The sequence below is a fragment of the Ooceraea biroi genome, chromosome 1, assembly GCF_003672135.1.
Source record: "Ooceraea biroi isolate clonal line C1 chromosome 1, Obir_v5.4, whole genome shotgun sequence".
Taxonomy (NCBI): Eukaryota; Metazoa; Arthropoda; class Insecta; order Hymenoptera; family Formicidae; genus Ooceraea; species Ooceraea biroi.
The window spans coordinates 7,159,156-7,175,823 of NC_039506.1; the positions used below are offsets into that span (position 1 = coordinate 7,159,156).

A 16,668-nucleotide genomic window follows, 5' to 3' on the forward strand; every position below is an offset into this window, starting at 1 on the left:
AAACATAGTGAAATATATATTTTTAAATAAAAAACTGTAACTTTACAATACTATATAACATATTTTATAAAACAAAAAATTCAGATTATAAAGTGATTTATGAAAAACGTTTTTCTATTTCTCACATTTACTTATCGTCTTTGTCAAAAACTTTGACAAATCTACGGCAAAGGTCTAGCGAAAGACAAACTGTTATTGACATCGTATCCATAACTTTACTTGTGTGTGAGAGCTTGTTAAATCTATAAATTCTGATATTGATTAAATGGTGCAAATTAGATGAACACTCCTGTAGATATAATACATCAACTGCGACACTGTGTCTGACAGAAATACATAATAATCATATGAGGAGCGTTTAACTCTCATTTCGAAACATTGCTGCATATTATCTTGGCATGCTACGTGTGCACAATTCCGTTGTCGGAACAGCAACGGAACAGCATCGCATTTGAGATCGTATATCATCATATGAGCACATCGCTGTCACGTATTTCAAGCTAACACAATGGTTCTTATTTAATAGATACTTCGCAAGTAGACTATATGCAAATCTACATGCAAACTGTTAAGATTGCTCAAACTTTTGAAAACCGCATCGCTATTGCATAAAAGTACGCGGAGACTTATTCAAACTTTCAAATGCGTACATAAATCCTTGTCATAATGTAGAACTGATGCAAATTTGCAATCTGCACATTTTACGAAATAAGCTTTTCATTGCCCCGGTGAAAGAAATACATTCGATTATCGAGATAATACTGCAGCGTAAACAAATTAAAATATTCCTGCAATATTTTGTATAATACACTAAAATAAAAACACAAATAACATCCGCTTTTAAAAATGAGTGACAATCGCGCGATAAATATGAGTAAACAAACTAAACAAACATGAGAGAATCGAAAAAAAGAAAAAGCATAAAGGCTGGCTATATGATGCGACTCGAAGTAGATAGTTGTCTGAAAATCATGTTCGTGTGACGACGAACGTAGAATTTTCCACTGATGTGGTGTGCATCATGTTGACGTAAAACATGTTCGACAAAAAGGGACTGATCATACGAAACCGTTACAATAACGTTTGATGTTACGTCGATAGTAATCTAGGTCATACTGAAAGATTTCTCTTAATATAAAAAGTGGATTGAAGTTTTACAATTTCATGTACAAACCTACGAAGGCAATTCCAACATATTGATATCAACAAATTTTGAATTTTTACGGCGACGACAAGCATACAACTAGTTCTTGTAGATAATATTATTATAGTATACATTTTTCATTTGTGTAATATTGTTCTTATTTCTAACAATATATACGCATATCATAAATTAACATATCTCAAGTAAAAAGAAATTTATGTTTGTTTGAAATATTATAATTGTTTCTTAGTTCAAAAAATCTTCAAATTTAAATTGACTTTTCTAACGTATTTATTTTCTACATTTTATTATTTCACAGTAGTAAGTAAAATTCATTGTATACGCGGATTCAATAACATATCCACGTGCATTTTTAACCGCGAAAGGGAAAGAACATATATGGCTTTTAAAGGTCAGCCAAGCACAATCTGAGCAATACGTCAATTTTCGCCAATAAATATAGACCCCTATCAGTGCAGATAATTAATATTGATGTGAATTCGGTTACTCCGGCTTCAATAGTCGACGGTCCATTTCGTGCCTCGTATTGTGCCGATTGATGAGAAAAACGGAAAAGAGAAGAACAAAAGCCACGAGCGGATAAAAGATAAATCGGACGCTGCGTCTGACGCGCGACGCCTTTTACTACTTGAACTACGTCGAATGTAGACTGAAGCGAAGGAATCAACGAATAATCCTGGATCCGCATATTTCGGATATCACCGAAATCCATGACACAGCGATAGAGAACCGTTCTTACCGATATCATTAATTGCCACGCAGCTTAAACAAGCCTGGTTTAAACAAAGCTGCATGAAAAGTATATCAGGAATATTCCCGGAGGGCTGTGTCATATGCTCACGAGAGAATCCATCGCCAGGAATTCGCTATCCAATTCCGGTTCTGTTACGAAGCACGCTACGGGCAAGGGTGGATCTACATGTCCCGTCGGATTTAATTTAAAGTTTGTACGTTTCAACGTTTGCGACAGGATTCTTTACGCACGGATAAAACTTTTAACATTTACCGTGGCCAAACGGTGTGCCAGAAGTTCGGCACGCAAACAAAGAACATCCCTAGTGTCGGGCCTAGAAGGTTAGTTGGTGAAGTTTTCCCTCACGGGTGTCACTTGTCCACATTACAATTCGCAAGGAAATCTTCCGAGCGCACCGACTGCAATTTCCTGTTTTAATGTAAGTTACGCGACATGCGGTACGCTACTTGCATTCTTTATGGAGAGCATACATGTTACAGATAATGTTGATTTTTTTCCCATCTTGTTCTTTGTTAATGCTTTTTTTCAATTTCTTCATATTTGTCTCGAGGGAAGCAAATACTCTTCGTTATTGTGCATTTGCTTCATGTATAACACAATGTATCGTTTAACAAGATTTTTTTACTGCAGTTCATCGCTGTTTTAAATTTCTTAGCTATATTATTTTTGTAAAATATAATGTTTCGCAATCGAAAAATTAAGTGTATCGAGATATCTTTTTTTAAAAAGATATATTAAATGTATTGTGGTTTACTATCTTGTTCGCTATGCAGCGAGTATCAAATTGCATCTTATTCCAAATGCGCAGAATTCGATTCCGCAGTATGGCAATTGAATTATTCAGTTACGGAAAAGTACGCGCACTGATATGCCCTTCTTTGTGCGCCGCTTCATAACCGACACGGAAATACGGAACTCGTCATCATTTTGTTCCATCCCCCATAATCTCCGAACATGACCATCACGGAATTACGTTAGCCAATATTTCGCGCAATATCCGCGGGCAATCTAAATTCACGACGCTTGCTCCAGACGCGATCACACAGTGATAAGAAACAATAGGGAACAATGGTAGCTCGAAGTTTAAGATCCATACTATGCCGTCATATGTAACGATGCTGCATACGTAGCAGGATCTCTCTTTAGTTCTCTCTTGCGAAGGAAGAATATATGCACGTATATCTTGTTACATTGTACTTTCGTGAAAGTCCGCGTAATAAATAATGTCTATTTCGCCATGTCCCATTGTATCAATCCCATGAGGTTTGGTCGAATAATACGAATTTTGCAATTAAGAGAATTTGAGCTTAGCGCGCGATACACTCCCAGACTCCAGAAATAAATTGTACTAATTATTCCTGCACGCTACATCCCGAATTCTACTACTACGGAAACAGTTGAACAAATGGTAGAATATCAGATCAACCATATCTTTAATACGTGTAATTTCACATATTAATGATACATTGTGTTACATATGTCTTTTTATTTATGATAAGGATAATTTTTATCAAAACATTTTAATCTTTATTGTCACCGACATTTCTTACCGAAGAAAGAAATAACAAGTATATCGCACTGCGATATTAATAAATTATATTAGAATAAAATATCTTTGAACGTGTTATTGCGAACTGCACTATTTTCAATAACTGAGAAGAAATCCTCAATACATAATAATTATAACCAAAAATATAACAAATTTGAAATTCAACCATATTCTAAGAAATAAGATGACGTTCGTTTTGGAAGGAAAGCTTTTTTGGAAAGAGAGAGAGAGAAAAAGAGGAAAGTGATTTTATCAATCTCTCCAAATGGGATTCAGCATCCATTGCACTAAGTCACTGTCGACGCTCATAATTATTCTCGGTTGTTCCAAATTGACCCGGTATCTGTTGACCCTCAAAGATGATTTGCATCAACTTCATGCATACCTATCTATTCTCGAATTGAGCCCGCGGCGGAGCGCGGACAGGTATTTGGGTCACGACAAAGTAATGGGCAAATATTAGAAAAAAAAAAACGTTAAAACCAGTAGCATTTGAAATTATTCAAAGGGACCCTTCAATCCCGAGGCAAATATCCTACGCTGATTTAAAAGCGAAGGATTCTCTCGTCCTGGCAAAAGGAAGCTGCACAAATCCCTCCTTTCTTCTCTCAAGGACGATTTATGACTCAAATTATTTCTGACGTGTCTCTCGCGGCTTTGTAATTATATGTCTTGACGCACAATTATAATATATTCTTTCCAAGAAAATGTAGATAATTGCATAATTACACACAAATACATCTTTTCGGAAATCATTATGTTCTGATAAATTAATTTGTTCTAGAATATATCTTGTTACATGGAATATTAAATTTCATGAAGGTGAAACTTGCACTGACACCACGTTTTACTGATTTAAAATTATGTGTTTAACAAGAGCATGTCTTCTTCATTCTGGATCGGGGAAATGATTCGATGAAACGTCGTGTTGCGTAATTGAACAGCGAAGTTTGAAGCTTTACGTAAACCTGGCCAAATTAGCGGCATGTATATTAGATCACATAGACATACGAGATTAATTTTAACCTATTCGCGGGCTCCGCTAAGCCGAGGATCAGCGTGGACTTAAGCCCGATTTCTGGTTAAGCGTACACTGCAAAATCAGGGAGATGAGGCGAGAGACTGAAATTGGCATTATTTGAAGCCAATTAATCGTGACCTAAGACGTAATGATATTATTTCACAGGGATTTCTCTCGGTAATCTTCTGATAGCGCCTCCAGCCGAAATATCCAATTAACTTTTGCAAACTAGGACGTAATTCTTCGACGCGTCCTTGTAATTAATTAACGTGCTTAATTATAAAATTACATATTCCATTGTCGTGCAAAATGTTGAACAGTTCCATATTCGCTATATTGATTTCAATGAAATATCCGATGAATAACCATGTGATAGTTTTTAAAAATGCGTTTACGCGCTTCGGGGAAAGATATTTATTTCGGTTGCAAGAGCTGAGAGCTTTCGTTACGGATAATATAAAATATTGATGCACCGATAAAATATCCGCATATGAAAGGTACATTCCGCAACGCAGCTCTATGCGACTGCTCGATCTATCTGCTAGACTTTTCCGGAGAAACGAGGCAGGGCGCTGTATTTGACGCGAATGATTTAGACGCAAAGTTAACAGAGCAGAATTTACGATCGTGCAACATCCTATCCATATGGCCTATCAATCTTTAACCGTGCTCATCTTTCCTTCCCCAAAATTTATAATGGGCAGGAAGGGTCAAGGGGTATCTCTCGATCTATCCAGTTGTGTTACGTGCACATGCGAGGTGGAGCACTTTGCATATCTCGCATTTGAAATTTTTACATTTCAAAAGTAATCTTGCGGAAAAGTGGCCATAAATTTTAGAAACGCTATATCCCTGCGCGACGCAGTATCAATTTACTGAAATATCAATACACTCGACGGAAAGTTAATGCACTCTATGAATACGATGCGGCATGTATTATTTTCCTTAACGAAATAAGCCGAAACGAAAAGCGTGATAACGCGTACCATCTCACGTTCCTTTTTGTCGTTATTTTCTTCATTAACGTCGGTTTTATGAGAGAAACGACAACATTTAATTATACGTATATATTGCACGTACGAGCATACAAGTGAAAATACAGTCGCAACACTGTCGTTGTCGGCGCGTAATGCGTCACGTTAATTATCACATTAAAGGAAAGAAAGCGCTCATTTAATTACGATGGGATATTTTGCTTGCAAATGCATTTTACTCGACACTAATTACGTAAACAGACCTGTAAACTAAAAAAGGGGAAAAACAGAAAAAGAGACCACTCGATGATGCATTCATGACCACGCCGCTCGCGATTCGTGTAATAATCGCGCGCGTTCGTCGTTTTCTATTCACAATGAATAGATAGCGCGAACGCGCTCGTATACAACACACGTGTGGTTAAACTCTTTTGCGAAAGCGAGCGCACTTCCCGCACGGATGTTTAACTTCTTTGCCGCGCTCTGATTGAAGCCCTTTCGCCGTCCAGCGTAAAAGAAAAGCAAGTGGCATTGAAGTACCATCTATTCTCGTCCGAGATACGGTGATAATGAACTTGTGCTAAGCAAAACTCTCTCTCTACATTAATACCGTCGCTTTATTAAACAAAGTGTTTTAACGAAGCATAAAATAATTAATCAAATTTTGTTGGAAAGTACTGCATTCCAAATAAACAATGATAATAATTTTCGCATAATTTTATACATGTACTAATTTTCGTTGTTTGTGAAAAAATATATATGATGAAAATCATACAATTACTGAAAACAGTCCTGTTAAAATGCACAAACAATGCACACGGAATATTTCGTAATGCATTCCGGCGCGTTCTTTGCATATTAATATGCGCTTTGATAAAAATTTTCATATCTGAACAGAATAGTCGACCGGTACCGACCAATTTCTTTCATGATATTTGCAGTCAGAAATTCCACCAAAGTTATGTGATGGACGCAGTATCTCGCCGGATACGTGCTACGAAAATATTCCTGGGAATGCGCAGGCCTTGAAAGTACGCATAGTTCATAAAACTTCGACGAGCACTAACGAGACGTTTCTATTGATTTTACAACCTGGCTTTCTCGTTATTTTTTATGAAACATTGTTACGACAAAAAGATCGGATTGTGGCTCACAACGAAAATTCGTTTTCGACCCTCTTACACCCGAATTGATTTTATATGGAATAATAAATTTCGCATGTATAGGAATAAATAAAAAAGCGAAAATGTTACAAGCCAATTTAATAATTGATAAATTGTTGCGGAATATTGACGTGACATTTTATATTCATAAGAATTTGATTGAATATTGTGATTACAAGTTTTGCCGTAATTAAATAAAATTACATTTCATGCGTAATGCTTATATTGCTTTACGAAATTTTCTGTAAATTCGTGAAGATATCATTTAATAATTGACAAACATTAATTAACAAACAAATATTTAATAAAAAACAATCATACTCTATGATTATTGTTTTTCGAAGATTTGCGAGAAAATTTGTCTCGTGCAAAATAATATACATTTTATAAAATAAATACAGAGGAACGCATCCGCACTCTTTCTCTCGAACTGAAACATTAGCGTTTGCAATAAAAGTTAATATTTACTACCAACAAATTGTGTCTTCTCGTGGAGCACGAAGTGAATGCGAGCTGAATAGGTGAATGTGGAACATTACAATAATGCTTAAAGTTGTAGCGACGTAGCATTATTGCAATACCGATGCAACGGCATCCCCTTGGGCAGCATATCCGCCATTGCAATAATGTATGACGACACGTCTTTGAACATTGAAACGAGCTTTTGAAATTTACAGTGCAAATTCCAACATTTCGCGCCACATTATTGCAAATGCCGAATATCGTTCCCGATGGAGCGTCACGCGGCATGTAAGTGTAACGGTATGTCACAGCAATCCAGGAGCAAGTTTATGCACATTTATGCAGGTTTATACGTGCATATAATTAACGTTCACATAAAATTAAACCTCTGTAATATTTTATTTCTCTCTCTCTTTCTCTCCTTTTTTCGCGAATATGCGAATAATTTAAATGTAATATTTTCCAGTAAAAAATGTTAGAAGTTTCTATAAAATTTACGAACAAAGGGATTACTCTTGTTCTTTTGATAAATCCCATCAGTATCCGGACTGCGTTGTACGAGACATTTTGTCGAAAGAGATCATGCTTGCTTGTCTCTTATTCAAAGAATAGCACTTTCCGCGGAATGCGACTTAGAACGTCATTAAATATTCATGCCTTAGAGTGCAATGCAACTTGTTCCACCTGTAACAATAAATCTTGCAAATATCTTCTCCATTCTCTAACTATATCCATTAGTGTATCCACGTACAAGCGTCTCTATCAACTTCAACTTTCACGACAGCTTTCTTGATTTCCCACTTCTTCGAAATAGAAGATATTTTTGTCTTCGTATATCCTTTGCTTTCTTGCTATAGATCAAGTTTTCTAGAATATATTTCTTGGCGTTGTGCGTCTTGTTTTGTTAGATCTTTTTAATGATAATACGAAAATCTTTTCGTGCTCAGTCTTTTTACTGGTGTATAAATCGAGAGAGATATCCTCGTATTACAACCGCTATAAAGCCCAGCTTAATAGTGAAACTAATGCAGTTTATATGGACCATGAAAATCCATTCGAATAAACTAGGGTTGTTTTACGCGTTATTAACTAATTTTACGGGAGATTCCTTTTAAATATAGTGGAAAAACTGCACCGTGTATTATTATTATTATTATTACGTGAAACTTGACGACCTGTGAAAAATTAACACCTTTTACAGTGGATCGCTTCGAAACTCTACACGGGAATATAATCAATTTCCGCAGCTAAGAGCGATTCTTTCGCGTGAATGAGCAAACATCAGTTTTTAGGATATGATGTAATAATCACCACCGCGCGTATTCCACGTGCTACAGGACCTCTTGTTCTCACACTCGACTCATTGATTTTTCCAGGGGGGAACCGCGATGTATCAGTTTACACGACGTAAAGTTAAGTAGAACGTAAATCGCAAGAATCGTTCACGTATATTTCCCCGCCTCTGACGTCATACTCCAAGATGGCTGGCTTAGGTATCGCCAGCCCTTAATCTCGTAACTCGAACAACAGCGAGATCGACGGATTCGAAGTTACAGTTACGGCGGTGCAACTAAGTGGAAGTAAATGACTATTCAACTGACATAAAATGACAAGAGCCACGGACCAGCTGACGTTCTAGTTACCTCACTTATACGATTTGACAAGATCGCAACTCTAATGTAATTTTGGGAAATTGAAGATCACTCGCTTTTACATCACGACTATTCATCTTATCATGAATGAACTAACCCAATTTTAATTAATTGTTTCAAGAGGTGTAATAGAATAATAGTCACTAATTTTATTAAAATAAAATTAATGTTGTATGGAACGATTCTCTTAAAAGGATGCACAATGTACGCAGTTTTCAGCAGAAATTATTATTTAGATGCAAAATATTGATTTTGCAATGGGAAACGAAAAATACATGCGCGCGTTTCGTCGTTTGTAACGTTGCTTTATTTATTCGCCGTCGCAAATGAATCAACAAATATTGCAATCCATTGAGTCCATTGACAAACAGTAGTCCAGGAATTATATGCATGATTACAGATTTGATCATGAATGCAGGCGAGAGATTATTAACATTATCGTTTACGAATTACTGCGACTGAAAGTTTTCGAGCGGCAATGATTGAGATGAAAGTTTAATAACGCATTAGGACGACGTAAATTAAAATAATTAAAAATGCGATAAAAGAATTACGATAAACAAGGAATTTAATAATTGCATAATATAAATTATTTTATCAGATCGTAAGTTCTCTCGGATTATTATTAATTTTAATATTTAATTTGTAATTTAATTAATGTTCAAACTATTTTTTTAACAATGGACACGAAAATTGCCATGATAAAGCTAATGAAACAATATTGAGACGTCACTTTTGCTTTATTAACGTACCGAAGCAAGCGCAAGTACCATCATAATTCCGTTTGTTTAATTCGATACCTTTGACTAGATGCTATCTATTTCACGAAAATTTCATTTTATTGACATAGTAATAGATACACAGAGAACAAAAGAATTTCAATAGAAACGTGATATCGATTAATAATATCTACATTAAATTCTTAACAGTATATTTAATTAATCAATATATGCGGTATCCGCGCGATAATATTTCAATGACACTGATACGCATACTACGTACATAATGTCAACGTGTATATGACATAATCACCGCGCAAAGAAACTAATATATATAAAGCAGCAATTGTGGCTTTTGTGTCGAATGAATGTTCACCGGCAGTAACAAGATTAACACCTGGTATATAGCTATCAGCACAAAACGGTCGTCAATGGGCGGAAATTTAGCAATATTGGGGATCGTTGTACGCACACGAGTGCCAGTCGCACCAGCGATGTATCCGTCCATGTCTGTCGGTTTTGATTGAAACGACATCTCTCTTTCAGATGCATATCACTCCCGCACTTGCGTGTGCTTACTATCGACCTGTGTCCAAATATTTTATCTCTGTATCAAACATGCGTTTAATTATAGCTGCTAGGAATTTGGCGCGTGACATTGCATTTCGTTTAAATCTCTTATAAATTTTTAATGATTTTTAAAAGATCGGTAGGTATCTTTCGCGTAATTTTGTAATTGCACGTATCTTTTGCACGTTTTGGCAATGAAAATGGAAAGATTCCAAAGATTACGAAAAAAACAAGTAATGTAGAACATGCGTTGTTCGCCTGCTTATAGAAATTTCAGTACTATTGCTTTTTCCATCCGTTCTCCTTTTTCCTCGTTGTTTCGTAGTTTCTCCTTTCTTTTTCACTACGTTTTAAACGAACGTATTCTTTTGGCAACCGAAAATTGGCAGCGTTGCATCGAAATTTAGTATTTTCCCGGATTCACAGATAAAGTTTAAAATTCTCCCGCCGCCCGCCCATCCCCTCGCCCGTGGAGGTATACATATATATACCAAGTGTAATGCGTGGATCTAATCTTTTGATCCTATAAGCACGGTTCAGCGTGAAATCCTTGGAAGCTGAAGAAGTTAGTTACATGGAACTAATGGAACGCAGTAGGAGCTCCGGATAATGGACGACACTACGGCCTCGTAAATACGGAGTGCACTCTACTTATAAGGACGTCTAGTTTTATTTCAGAATTTCATGTCTCACATGCAGAGATCTTAATGTAAAAAAGAAGGAATATAAATATTACCGAACAGTGAATATATCGCATAATGCGATATAGCGATAATACGTGTCTACATGTAACGTACAAAGATTTTTAATATATTCCAATTTAGTTTCCTGTCAGGTTATTCACACACTTTCACGATAATGACACATCCATAGATATATGCATAGAAGGAGAATAAACCTCAAATGCAAATGCAAATGACGCGTTATATCAATATCGTGAAATTAACGAAATTAATATGAAATATGAATATGAAATTGATAGAAAATTGATATGCAATATTATGAAAGTAGTATTACGTGAGATTATTTTTCTACCTTGTCTAAACCATGTTTATCAATTATCATACTTTCTTTAAACATTACATAACAAACTTAGTCCTAATTATCGCCAAGAGGTACGCATACAATATTTTATGTCTATTTCCTTTCTCTAAGTCTATATTTCACTTTCAAAAAAATGACATTGAAAAAGGTATCACGAAGATTGCAATATTAAAAACCCTATCGAATTGTCGCAGGCACCGACCCAGGGAAAGGTCGCTGCTCGTGCTTTTCTCGCTTGCGTAAGTCATAAACTTTAAAGCCACGTAAACCTTTTTACTTCTCGACTGGCAGATCGGTCCCTCGTTACCGCGTCTTTTTGCCAACCGAGAGAGGATCGAGGAGACGAACAAGTACCATGAACGAAGACGTCTCCGTCGGCGAGATTCGGTCGCCTTAAATCGAAGGCAAACGATCGTGAATTTCGAGGGTCCCCGCTGGCAGCTCGCGATTTAATCGCGTAACAGTTTGCCCGGCTTTTCTTTCCCTCAGAAATAGATTTCCGTCCTCCCTCTCTCCAGCATGTCGATTCTACCTCGTTCCTACCTCCTCTTTCTACTCCCTGCACCTTACGGCGGCCGCCTGCTTCCTCCTCCTCTCCACTTTCGCCTCCATTTTCCACCATCGGCGGGGAATTTATGGACTTTCGAGCGCGACCGAGAGCCGCAGTTTCCGCTCGTGATAAATGCATCTGCTATTGTGCGAAATATATATACTACGTGCGTCTGCACTTTCAATTTTGAATTGGCCGAAACGGTGAGCTTTGGCGGCCGATGGTCTCCACATGCAAACGACTGTCGCGACTATTCGCACAATTCCAGTCCATTGCACAGACGACATCTACCGTAACGCGCGATTCTACACGTGATTCATTGAGCAGATTTTCCTCGTGCTATTTGCAGTTTTCGACACAATCGCGCACGACAGATTAATGGATCAATTTGGGAAATTTTTTTCTAACAATCTAACAGTAAAAGAAACGTGCGATTGTCGCTACCATTGTTCTCATGTGCATAGTCAGAACGTTATTTTATTTTTTCCCTGTTACAATAAATTGGTTAAATAAATGAGCCAAGTCGTTAATGAATACTTCTAAAAGATCGATCAAAAATTTTAAGGGAACGAAAGTCAATAAAGAGTTAATAAATGCTCTTTTTTTGTATGCATATCAAGTTTTTATAAAGCAACATAAATGGTCTTTTTTATATGTACATACATATATCAATTTTTTCCTCGAGCGCTAATGAACGGCCATTTTCCAACTAACAGGATACAGGAACGATTTGCACTTTCCATGAAATAAAAGTCTATCTTAGTTTTTTACATTACGTTTTATATATTTTTTAAAACTCCTTTCGTGTTTTTCAACAGTTTTTCATTAAGACATAAATATTATATTACATAACGAGGCGAAAGCCTATTTTTCAGTGTTGAAGTTTGAATTAACTCCCACACGTTTGAATAACTAAAATATTTCATCACGGAGGACAATGTTGCTGACGAGATATACAAATTTCTCGTATCGTATAATATTCACGATTGTTTTTTCGTCGTCTGGCTATTGCAATATTTTTGCAGTATCATGACTGTATCGCTGTGGGAAATGAAGATTTCATAGGTGATGTAAAATACAAATTTTTATATCTCACTGGGAAGTGGATCCCCAAGGAAACGAAATTTCAGAGAGAGTTTCTTCGGTGGTGCGCTTATCGCGTTCCAACAACGGTAAACTTTCTATACGAATCACTGTATTCTGCAAGGAAATTATAAAATACGTTCTTTTCTTATTACTTGCAATAAACACTCCACTATCACAAACTTTTACAACTTTTTCATATTTTTTTCCATCAGAAAATTCAATTTGTTCGTAATATCGAATAAACTTTTTTAACTAGCACAAAACTAGAAACTCATTGTTACTACGACGATGAGTAACGTGTTACTACCAGAGGACGAAAGTCCTTTCCCTTGATGCTGAGGGGATTTGAACCGTCGATATCGAAAATACGATTTACGAAGCTCGTTAGGCGCCAACAGGATCGATACACTCGCACAGGTTGATTTAAGTATTAAAAATGTAGCGCCGTATCTGTGAAAGACTGCTTGATTGGCTTTTATTCTTCGGTTTCGTAGACGTCCCTTTTTCTGCTGTCCCTTTGAAGTTTGCACGAACGGACGCCACGCTTTTGCGCCACTCCTGATCTTTTTCTCGGGCTAACTGTTAGAAAGTTGGTCGGAAGCTACTTCTCCATCGTAGGAGAAATGGTTGTTTTTCAGTCCCCCAACCGACAAGCGAGCACCGAAAAATGGTGATGAGGAAGAGAGCCTTAGGGGGGGACACTTTTTGATCGCTGGCAGAAAATACGTGGGATTTGTGTCATGCGGTGGGAATAAAACTTTCAGATCTTGGCGGTTGGTCGCGCACGCAAAAAGTCACCGTGGCAACAATCAGTATGGGATAAATTTCTCTGTCGCGAGCGAAATGTGTTAGCACTTTCGAAGATGAGGATATTTAAAGCTTCCTACATCTGCGCTGGAGAGATACTCCCTGAATTTCACGCACATCTCTAATTTTACATTTTTAAAAGATGTCGAAGAAAAGAAAATTTTCAAGTTATAATATCTCACTGTATACAACAAAAATTAGTATTGTGGGAAACGTTTTTTGATGAGTTATTGATGCGTTTTGTAAAAAAAAGAAATTTATGCTAGAGGTTAAGAAATAAGTCAGAGATGTAATTCTTCTCTTTTCTGAAAATGTATGATATTAGAATGATCATAATTTAGAATTTAAACTTTCAGTTCTACTTAAATACGTATTCCACTTATGTGTACATTATGAGACATATTCAATAGAGCAAATTAAAATTGATTTTGTATAATTTCTTTGAGAATTTATATTCCAATTATATTATTTGTAATTAATTAAAACAATAAAATTGTGCAACCAACTATGCACAAAACCGTGAATTCGTTATCGTGTATCGGCGTCGCTATCAAAAGTAAACGTTATTCGCCTGGAAATTCAATCAGTTTAAACCGAATGGCGAGTAGGTTCCGGTGAATTCAAGTTAATGAAACGTTCCAACACTATCGGAAAATTTAATAGAGTGCACACGACCTCCTAAGGCAATTTCACGACTAGTGTTTGTTGTAAACGCATCTATTTTTCGCGCAGCTCCGCGGATTCATTATTAAAGTCAATTGGTGCCGTTGGCAGAATTGTATCTGCCAACGGCACCAATTGCTGACCGATTGTTCCAATTTCATTGGTTTCGTGGGCTACCATAAACGTGACGCCTTGCACACTCGGTTGTCTATCTTGCTTTGCCTATCTTGAAATTTACATATATTTAACACGAAATGCAATATTGTAATTATTTATATCACATAAATGGTGGAGGCTTCCTATATTTAAAAATACTGTTAACAATGTTTGAAGAACTGTAATTAAAAAATTTGCGACTGAAGAAAATATAACACTGTTATGGAGACTGAACTCTTTGCTCACATTGCTGTTTCAGACGTAAGGACGAAAGGACTGATATTCTACAAAAAAGACTCCGTGTCAAAGTCCATGGAGTCTCGAAGCAGAAAATTGCGGAAAATGGAGGCTACGGAAAATTCTGAGATAGAGGTGGAAGCGTATGAGAGGAGTTGCCAACATTTATTGGTCAGGTGTTGACTCTGCATCTGTCGAAAACAAAGAGAAAAAACTTCGGAACCGCTTTAACGAGAGCAGACCATGATACATTATTTAAGCAGATGATGAATAGCGAGCACTGAAAATGGAAAATACACATCCAGCTACGATGGAATACCCCTTCAATCAAACCGCGAATTCAACAGCGGAAGATCCGGTCTTTGGCGATGTATCGATCTATTTGAAGGCTATCGTGCTCTGTCTTGTGATACTTGTCACTATCGTAGGTAAGTCTTTTAATCGATATTTCACAAAAGGAAAAATATTTTCAACGATAAACATCTTAACATCAAAATCATAAATTAACACTGAGATTTTCAATCAGTACTAGAGTTTTTTATTCTGCTTTAATTAAATTCATTTCCATTTTTAATGTTAAAAAATCTCGTAATTATGTGGTTGTTACATTTTAATTAAGGAAGAAACATTTTCCATAAACTCATGAAAAAAACAAAAAATATTTTTCGTCGGCAGTTATTCGTTACAGAAATTCTGTAGTTTTTTTCTTTTGCTATGTTCGTATTTAAAAGTGATATAAATAAAATATTTGTATACGAATGCATATTTTTTTTTCATATTCAGTTGCTTGCATTTACTATTGAATATTGATACGTGGATCGATATTTTAAAATTTAAAAGTATAGCTCGTATTTTCAGAAATATAATAACATGTAGTCCTGTATTTCTCAAGTTTTTAGGAGCACTTTCATAAAAGGTTTACGATATAGGTCACTTTTAAGACAAGAAAACCTTGAAAACCTTTTTTATATCCCAGAAATGAGTCTTGAAGATTTTTATTAACGTGGTTTCCTGCAATATTCGCAACTGATTATCACCGTACAAGTTTGTAATAAAGCATAATGAAAAAACGAAACGAAAATTGTAATTGAAGGAATAATGTAACGCGAGTAGTTTTCCCGTACTGCAAACATATTGTATTACATTACACAGTATTTTAACTTTATTTTTTAATTCAATGAATATTGGTTCACTTCCGGATAAAACATTCGTGTAATGTGGGACAATATTTTTTACTGCCAACAGGAATTGTACTATAAACCACGTAGGTTCTAACACGTGTTATTTATTTTTTGATAACGCGAGAAATCAGTGAAATGCTGGACGTTGTAGTAAAAAAATATGTGACAATAAATCACGTAAAATAAATATAAAATCTACACTTTTTGAACGTTTTTTTAACAAAGTGTTATCTCGTGTTTTACAAATTGTTTTATGTATTGGTAGTTTCAGTTAATAAAAAAAAGATATTGCCAAGCCTTTTCATCAGCATGAAAAACTTATTTGAATTTTCTTTTTTTTGTGACATCAAGCCAATTGAAGTGAAGCTCAAAGAATTAAATACCGACAACATAATTGATGATTAAGATTGCTCGTTTCCATGGAAATGTTTTTCAATTATCTCCGCTAAATACCGTAAATATTGTAACTTTATGCTGCCGTAAATAAAAATTGTAATAATTTAACGCTCGGAAAAACATTTCTTTTTTGTACTCTACATTTATTTTCTGTCAAAAACAATGACCAAACAAATTTACTAAAGCTATCTCTGCAAATTTAATCTGGAATTATCTTAAATAAATGTTTTTAATTTTCAATTTTTATATTTTTTGCAATATCTCTTTCGAAGTAATTTTTTAAAAAATTAAAGCGAATAAATATCCGGTCGCTTTGATGAGTAGACAATTTCGTCGTCGGCACTAAGTGGATAATGGATCAGACTCATTCAAGCTGAAACCAAGAAGGATCCGCACCTTAATTCGAAGATGATCGGTTCAATCGTTTAGACTCGCGCTACTATTCAAACGCACAGGTAATTAATGAAAATTACCGACCGAATTCGACGGATCATTTTCTTTGCGGGCGAAACTTCCGAC

General features: G+C 35.9%; 1 protein-coding gene across 10 annotated transcripts in view; it reads left to right on the forward strand.

The window, feature by feature from the left end:
* The window catches only part of LOC105285459 (5-hydroxytryptamine receptor 2A), a 108,028-nt gene that overhangs the window by 71,228 nt on the left and 20,132 nt on the right, over positions 1–16,668 (forward strand). For all 10 annotated transcript variants that reach the window (XM_011349679.3, XM_011349678.3, XM_011349676.3 and 7 more), the window contains one exon: positions 14,595–15,000. In XM_011349679.3, coding sequence (XP_011347981.1) covers positions 14,859–15,000 — 142 coding nt within the window. In that variant the 5' untranslated portion in view covers positions 14,595–14,858. The remainder of the gene's footprint in view (positions 1–14,594; positions 15,001–16,668) is intronic.